The sequence below is a fragment of the Sardina pilchardus genome, chromosome 4, assembly GCF_963854185.1.
Source record: "Sardina pilchardus chromosome 4, fSarPil1.1, whole genome shotgun sequence".
Lineage (NCBI taxonomy): Eukaryota > Metazoa > Chordata > Actinopteri > Clupeiformes > Clupeidae > Sardina > Sardina pilchardus.
This window is the reverse complement of record NC_084997.1, coordinates 25,105,361-25,113,494: the sequence shown is the minus strand read 5'-3', so window position 1 is coordinate 25,113,494 and position 8,134 is coordinate 25,105,361. Positions and strand designations below refer to the sequence as shown.

General features: G+C 42.0%; 1 protein-coding gene across 2 annotated transcripts; it reads left to right on the top strand.

The window, feature by feature from the left end:
- Positions 1-1,127: 1,127 nt before the first annotated feature.
- Positions 1,128-7,799, top strand: LOC134078676 (nectin-4-like). 2 transcript variants are annotated; one of them, XM_062534782.1, is made up of 6 exons: positions 1,128-1,608; positions 1,792-1,842; positions 3,180-3,270; positions 5,156-5,304; positions 5,640-5,727; positions 6,092-7,799. In XM_062534782.1, the coding sequence occupies exons 1-6, from the start codon at positions 1,563-1,565 to the stop codon at positions 6,165-6,167; spliced, it is 501 nt and encodes a 166-aa protein (XP_062390766.1). In that variant the 5' UTR covers positions 1,128-1,562; the 3' UTR covers positions 6,168-7,799. The 2 variants fall into 2 exon arrangements, with proteins under 2 accessions (XP_062390766.1, XP_062390765.1); XM_062534781.1 differs by having other exon boundaries at positions 1,789-1,842.
- The last annotated feature ends 335 nt before the right edge of the window (positions 7,800-8,134 follow it).

Genomic DNA, 8,134 nt, shown 5'->3' with positions numbered 1-8,134 from the left:
TTTCCTCCTGCTCTCAAATAACATCTCCAGGGAACCAGAGGGAAAACTGGAGATATAAAACCATGCTGGCTGTGTTTGGCTGTAGCTTGTAGTCTAAAGGTCATGGGTCAATCTGGTTGTTCTATTGGCATTTATTGGCAATTTTGCCAGATCATTTCCTACTTCTTTACTTATTTCAAGTATTTTTTTTCCCCACAAAAGAATACAATGTCACTTTGTACATTGTTGTTAATAAAGAATATTTCACTTACAACAAGGTAATAATAATAACAATAATAATAATAATAATAATAATAATAATCAAGTCCAATCTCAGCAAATAATACAAAAATAAGCATATTCACTTGATTTGAGATTAGATTTTGTATTTGTTCATTTTTCGCACTGATCAATGGACCAGTGGCCATGCACCTTGATCTGAAGCTTTATCAGTGGAATTGTTTTCACAGTGAATGAACATCATTGCACTGGAGTTATGGTGTTCATCTTCCTGTAAACGATGGCAAGCTTCCTCCCAGTCACCTTCTGGACTGGAAAGACCAACAGGGGACAACTGTATGGTTATGGATTATGGTTATGGGATGTACTGTGTCACTCTTAGTTGGGGATAATGCTAGTTGAGCTTCCTGGGATACGGATAATCTTTCAAGAATACAAAACATTCCCCTCTCCCCCTCTCCCCCTCTCCCCCTCTCTCTCTCTCCCTCTCTCCCTCTCCCCTCTCTCTCTCTCTCTCTCTCTCTCTCACTCACATACACTCACTCACAGCTCTGTTTAAAATACCCTATTCGCAAGAATAATTCACTTTCAGGGGCTGCACCATGATTCATTTCAGAAGTCTCAAGTTCACAATGCGCGCTGGCTGCACACATTACTGGGATAAACGTTTATGCTCGCCTTAAACAAACCCAATAGCCTCTTTCAGCCTCTACTCTGGAAACGAAAGTGAACAACTACAATCGTATTTCGCGCATTTGCACGTAGTTTGTACAGTCTCTCTCTTTGCTTGAATTCCTCAACTTGCGCCTGCAGATTGTCTGAAGTGCATGGCTGACAATACTCACTTCTCTCAGCAGAAATTTGGGCGGAGCATGGGCTGCGCTACAATGACAGGAGCAATCAAGTCGATTAAGCAATCAATTCCGAACATACACGGGACACGCGACTGCCCAGCTGCGGTAACCCCTCGTGTGTTTGTACAGTTTCGTCCTTTGTTGTTGAATCCAAACCATTTCAACTTTCTCTAAGGAGTTATTCGAGGAGTTCTTCAAGAGTTCTTCCAACCAGAGAACACACACTACGACTGCGCCGGTGTGTGCAAGGGAGACAGCGATGTATTCGCTGTATCTCAAGGGTCGGAGAGGTCCCCGGCTCAGAGTATAGGCTAACTGCACACAGGATATACTCCTACCATCGCTACCACAGAGAGAATCTGCAAAAGCCTGCTTAAGACAAAGTCACGATTGTCTGGAAAGTATCAGATTCTAAGCCTTTTAATTATCTCTTAACGCCTAGGTGAGTCGTCTTCAAAGCGGCATCACTCAAATTAACGACGGTGAAAGATGGACTCGTGGCTGTACCTATCTGTGATAGTATGCATACATATGAGTAAGTTCCTCAAACTTGTCTTCATAATCAAGTTCAGCTACAGTTTTTCAATTAAATAATTTGTTATGAAGTTCAGAGGAATTGCAATTATGTTGCTAATGTATAATTAAAAGTAACTAGTTCCCTATGTTAAAATATGTCCAATGTATGCCTAACAATAGCCATGTCCTTTCTTACCAGTAGCATATGCAGAAGATGTTGTGGGGATCCAGGAGAGGTCTAATGTTACTCACTGTGAGTTTGTTTACACATGTTTGTTCTACTCTAAACTAGGATATCTGCTGTGTGTTAGTTTGACCGGTTTTACCATACAAGTGAGTGTGAGTGTGAGTGTGTGTGTGTGTGTGTGTGTGTGTGTGTGTGTGTGTGTGTGTGTGTGTCTGTCTGTCTGTCTGTCTGTCTGTCTGTCTGTCTGTCTGTCTGTCTGTCTGTCTGTCTGTCTGTCTGTCTGTCTGTCTGTGTCTGTGTGATTACTAGAACTAGACAGGAGCTTTCCGTTTTTACACATTATGACAAACAAGCAAGGACATACTGTATGTTAATCAGTGCCGTGCTCTGTGGTCTGGAAACTGCCCTGTGGTTTGGGAACTTGATCATCCAGTAGTGTAGATGATGTCACAGAACACAGGCCGAATAGAATGCACGGATCTAGTAGCAGTGAGATGACATGCTGCACACGACATGTAACTCTGCAGTGGAACATTGCGGCTAGTTGTCTATGAAGTTTATTCTAATCAGTTCTGATGAAGGAAGTTAAAGCACGCCTCTAACCTTTGTTCACAATGTTGTCATTATCTGATTTGGATGAATTTCAAATGAACGTGCCTCCTCCCTTTTGTCATCACATGAGCCTGTCTTCCCAGTCGACTGACTGGCAATATGAAATATCTGGCCTAACCTGTCCACATACTAATGAGCATGTTTAGATTACTCTCACAGTGACATAAACAACTGGGAGATATAGTCAGGCTACAATCTAATGGCATGTTCTGTAGGTCAAGTAACGCCTTGGTTAGGCGTTTAAGTGAGTGTGAAAACTGACGAGATTGTTTGTTATTTATAGACCCCTCCAATATTGGTAAACATCCAGCTTAGGTTGGGTGCACGCCCAGAATGGGGTCAGAAAAATGGAGCAGCTAATAGACCTGCATGTTGAGCTGTCCAGGTGTGTGCTGTCATTGTCACCCAAGGACTGAGAACCGTACCTTCATGAATTAGTATTAGCTAATGTTGAATGTTTGCCTGATCCTGAGCTGATAACAAAATGGGTACACAACTTTTTGCATGAGAGAGAGAGAGAGAGAAACCTTTGACCTTGACCTTTGAAGTTTCCTTGATCAGTTAATTATTACTAAACCCTACATATTTGGGACTAAAGTATAATCATTCTATGTTGTTGTATGTGGTTTAATGATTACTTTGTAAACACTTTTAAACTATTGCCCTGTTATGCTTTTATTAGATATTCCTGTTTGCTTTGTTTATGTAAAGCACATTGAATGACCTCATGTCAATGTGTATGAAATGCGCTATATAACTAAAGTTGACTTGACTTACTTTGTGTTTTTCAGATCCTCCTCAGTCTGTGAAGATCACACAGAAGGATGATGGCTATCAGTGCAGTGCAGATGCCAACCCTGAACCTGAGTATACATGGTCGAGGTAATGACAGTGGTAAAAAGCATGGGACCGCACTACAAGCTATTTGGAAATTGTAAACAGTAGTATGAGGCGTTTGAATTTAAGTTACAAAGTCCATTTGTTTTTGTGCCATCATGCTTTGAGAAATATTTTATTTGGTGGCTCTGTTCTTGGAGCCCTTCCACATGCAAACATGGAACGCCTGAGGCAGAGCAGCAAAGATAAGCCATAGGGTACAGAACAGACCAGACATCAATGGCAACAACGAGACAGCGATAAGTCAGATAGATGGGGAAAGAGATGGGGCGGAGGTGGGTTGCAAAAAGGCTTGCAGATAAAGTGGCAAGAGTAAGCACGCTACGGCAGCTCCTCAACCCCTCGTTTTTTATAGTATCTATTTATTTATTTTTCTTTTGAATTTATTTCTGTAGTTGAATGGACATTTGAGCACAAGGGATTTCATTACTTATAAACGCTTTGTATGAGTACATGACAATGAACTTGAACTTGAACTGAACGATATCCACCCATATCAGAACGTGTGATCAGCTGATCTATCAGACTGACTGAGCAGTCAGGCGAGTTGCTGGGCATGACTCTGGCCTGCCTGAACTAACGCTATGCTCCATGCCTGTTTTGATAGTGATCAGTGCACTGCTGACTGTATTACTCTGTCAGTCATCATCATATAAAGCCTGCCCTAATCAGTTGCGATTGGCTCCTGGGTTTTTTAGTGATTCCCGACAGATTGAATAATGCAGTTGCTGTAACATTAACACAACATTAAAACAACAAATTATGCACTCCACTCACAGACTCTTCTGGGTTCACCCAGTATCCACCAGATATAAAAAGTATTTAGAGTATTTTAATACACTGCTTTTACATCTCAGACACAGTAAATTAGGCAGGTTAGAGAAGAAGTAGTGCAGGCACTAACTATGAAATGCAAGCCTGGTATATTGTCTATGGACTTCACTGGAAAGGCCAAATCAGTGTATCGTGTGGAGCCACCCCTATTGCAAACACCGCAGGGATGTGGAGAGTGTATAACAGCAATCGGCCGTAGAGCTTGATGTGTGCATTGTACACACTAACACACTTCAGTGCCATGATAAGGTGTTAATGATCACACACACTCACACACACACACACACACAGATTCAAATCAGACTATGACATAATGAACAAACAGGTTAGAGGCGTGCTTTAACCTCCTGTACTGATAAGATTAAACCTCATAGACAACTAGCCGTACAATGTTCCACTGCACAAATCAAGCATTCTGCGTTTGCTCCGGCAGGCCGCGTAGCCAAGCCCGCTGTCAGTTTCTTATTGGCTATGTGCCAAACCCAGCCTACATCAGCTGTTCCGCTCAGCTGATCGCTCCATTCGCTTGCAGGTAGTCTTTCTCATACTGTAAGGGCACCTTAAGCTGCGTCAGTCTGCATTGCTTTCTCTGCTCGCTGATTTGCAACTCACCTCCTCCCCAGCTCCACCTCAAAGTAATTATCTTAAAATAATGACATACTGTTGTCATTGTTGCTTGCTCTGTTCGGGGAGAATAGAGTTACTCTCCCAGTTTAAACTGGGAGGGTAGTCCCCTGAGGATGCTGCTGTTCCCTGTCTAGGCTTTAAAGATACTTCTCTTGTGTGTATCTTTGACCCAAGCGGTCCTGACAGAACACATACAGTACAAACAAGCTCAAGCGAACATGAACACACACACACACACACACACACACACACACACACACACACACACACACACACACACACACACATACACGCACACACACACACACACACACACACGCACACACACACACACACACACACTGACATTGACATTGACATTTGACACACATTACATCAATGTCACAACATCAGCTGCACTCTTTTTCAGAGATGGCCATCCCCTGCCCAGTGGGGTGAGAGCAGAAGGGAACAGGCTGTACCTGGAGTTCACTCCTGAGCTGAACGGCCTGTACACCTGCGAGGCCTCAAACCTGTACGGCGGAGCTATAGGTCACACCACTCTGTATGCAAGCAACGGTAAGGCGACCCTTCTGTGCTATGGACAGTATGAGTGTGCTGCGTGTGTGACTGTTGCATAGTGTCAGAAGAATTGAACAATAACAGGATATCCTTAAAACCTCTCTGTCTGTTCACACTTACACTCACAGATTATATCTATCTTCATTCCATTGAATGAACTGCACTTGGCAGTTGAAATAGTAAACGATTATTGTCATTGCTTGTTTGAATTAGATTCTCATTGTATGACCACTTTAACATGTCAATGATTATTATAGTAACTACCAAGAAAAAAACACTGAATCCGGCACAACTGTTGAAACAAATACACCTGACTGTTCTCATCTTTTCAGTTTCAGTGGCACCTGCGATACCCCTCTCTGTGATCATTACCATCTGCGTAATTGTTGGAATCATTTTCGTCTTCATACTCTTGAAATGGTATGTTTAGCGGTCACATATTAGAGACACAATATGAACAAAATGATTGGGACACAACTTATTCACTGAATGTATCATTAAGACTAGTGTGTATCAAATTTAGCACCTAGTCATGTCAGACTTTCGCGAAAGGGTCGTTCTGAAGAGATCAATGAATTCAAGCTTAGTATTCTCTCACTCTCTCTCTCTCTCTCTCTGTCTCTCTCTCCCTCCCTCTCTCTCCTCTCACTCTCTCTTTCTAGTGTCACTGCTTCTTAGTTCTTAGTTGACTTATAATGTAATAGAGGGTGTATATATGCTTTTAACTAATGAATGTGTGTGTGTGTGTGTGTGTGTGTATGTGTGTGTATGTGCTTATTTGTAGTATCAAAAGCAAGAAACAGGAAACTGTGAAAGCTGCGACCAAGATGATGCTTCCATCGAAGTCCGGGCCTCTATGACCCTACTCCCTTGCGCTTGCTCTCACTGTCCTTGACCATCCCACCCCATCTCCCCCCATCTCCCCCCATCCTATCCCCTGGACTGATTTCCACTTATAGTTTTGAGTGCCATTGTGTGGGAAGAGATTTTTTCAGGATTTTTTCAGGAAGGAACTGTCTTCTCTACACTTCCCAAGCCATGACCTCCTCCTGTGCACTGAAAATGAAAGCTTCCTGTGATACCTCGCACTGTCATAGGGGGTCACTAGCCCCCTCGTCGCCATGGACACTGTGCGATTAAAGGTCATGGAACTAAAGCCATTAGGCACCACGGAATTAAAGGGAGTTCGACGCAGGGTTGAAAGTGAGCCATCAAGCCAAATGCAACACAATGTAGGTGTTTTCTCTCTCTGTGCTTGGGCCAGTAATTGACGTAGGAATCTGTGGGAAAATCCATATGACTGAGTTTTACTATGATCGAGTCATGTGAAGGGGAGACGCACGGTTGAAAGTGAGCCATCAAGCCAAATGTTGCACAATGTACAGGAAGGCTGGAAAGGAATTACCGGATAATAACACTGTAGATGTGGTGCATTTCCTCACACTCCTCCTGAACTACTTAAAAAGACTATGACTAGGACTGAGTCATGCTTTTCCGTGCTGCAACAATGAACGATCACCTGCCTTTAGACATTGTTTTAAATATATATTTTTCTGTCAAGTAAGTTTGTTTTGTTTTTTTGTGTTTGCTGAACTTGTGCTTCAACATCCATCCTCTGCCTTAATGCATGATGGCTGCACCCTATTACCAAAGACGTACAGTATAGCATTTATTCACACTTTCTGAAGATATGATTGTTTCATTATTCATATCTTGCGCTGTATTACAAAATGCACTGCAATGATAGATAGATACAGTAGATAGATAGATAGATAGATATTTTATTGATCCCCAAGGGGAAATTCAAGAGATAGGTGCAATGCACACTATCAATCTAGTTTTGGAGGTCCAGATGAATGCCTTACTGTCATTGATTGTACATGTGGTTGCACTATACAGATACAGAAGCACTGCAATGGGAGGGACAGGGAAAATGGACACACATACAGACACACAGTCGTGTTCATCTGGAATTGTTTTTTTTTTTTTTTTTTTTTTAAACTGCCAGTCTGTGAAGCTGAAGTTACTTCTGCACTGATTCTCATGGTTTGTCACACTTCACATGGATATGAAGGTTTTATTACCCTAACTTTGTGCTGTATTACAAAATGAGCTTGTTGAACCATCTACTGTACTTTGGCTTTGGTTGCCCCACTGTACAGAGAAGGACGCGAAAAGAAAAGGGAAAAAAGGGACAGACACACGCACGCATGCACACACTCACACGCATGCAGTCTCATACATTTACACTTGCACGAACCCCTCACTTCCTGAAGTTAGCGGAAAACAGACATATGCACTCTACTGTGCGTAGATACTGTAGGCCTACTGCAGACAAGCCAATATACAATAGATTCCTTATTGATTTTTTTACTGTGATCAAACTGACATGTGAGTTGTATTTTTGGTTAATAAGTGAACTTGCTTGACATGCCAATGCATTTTTGGCTGATTAGCACTGGCATATAAACACTGTTCCAAAAATACCTTCACTTTTAGAGTCCTCATCCTCCTCTGTTTTGAGAAAACATCTCGATTGTTTGTTAGTGAAACCTCTTGTTTCCTTTCTTTGTAGTTTGAAGAAGTGGACACTTCCTTAAAGCTGATTCATCTTTATTTAGTCAGCGATTTAGTCAGAGATTTTCCTATAATCAGCATTATGGTCTTTCTCTCTCTCTCTCTCTCTCTCTCTCTCTCTCTCTCACTCTTAAATATATATATATACAGTATATAAACATTGCAATGGCATTATGTATCTGTTTAGGAAACCATGGGGATGATTAACGCTGACACACTGTGAACAAAAGAAGTGGCAACTCCCTAGGCA

What these genes read in the sequence shown, in the direction of transcription:
- LOC134078676 (XM_062534781.1), top strand. Translation starts at nt 1,563, where the DNA reads ATGGACTCGTGGCTGTACCTATCTGTGATAGTATGCATACATATGA. An exon ending in GATAGTATGCATACATATGA is followed by an intron (nt 1,609 to 1,788) that starts GTAAGTTCCTCA and finishes CTTTCTTACCAG; the next exon opens with TAGCATATGCAGAAGATGTT. An exon ending in CCTGAGTATACATGGTCGAG is followed by an intron (nt 3,271 to 5,155) that starts GTAATGACAGTG and finishes ACTCTTTTTCAG; the next exon opens with AGATGGCCATCCCCTGCCCA.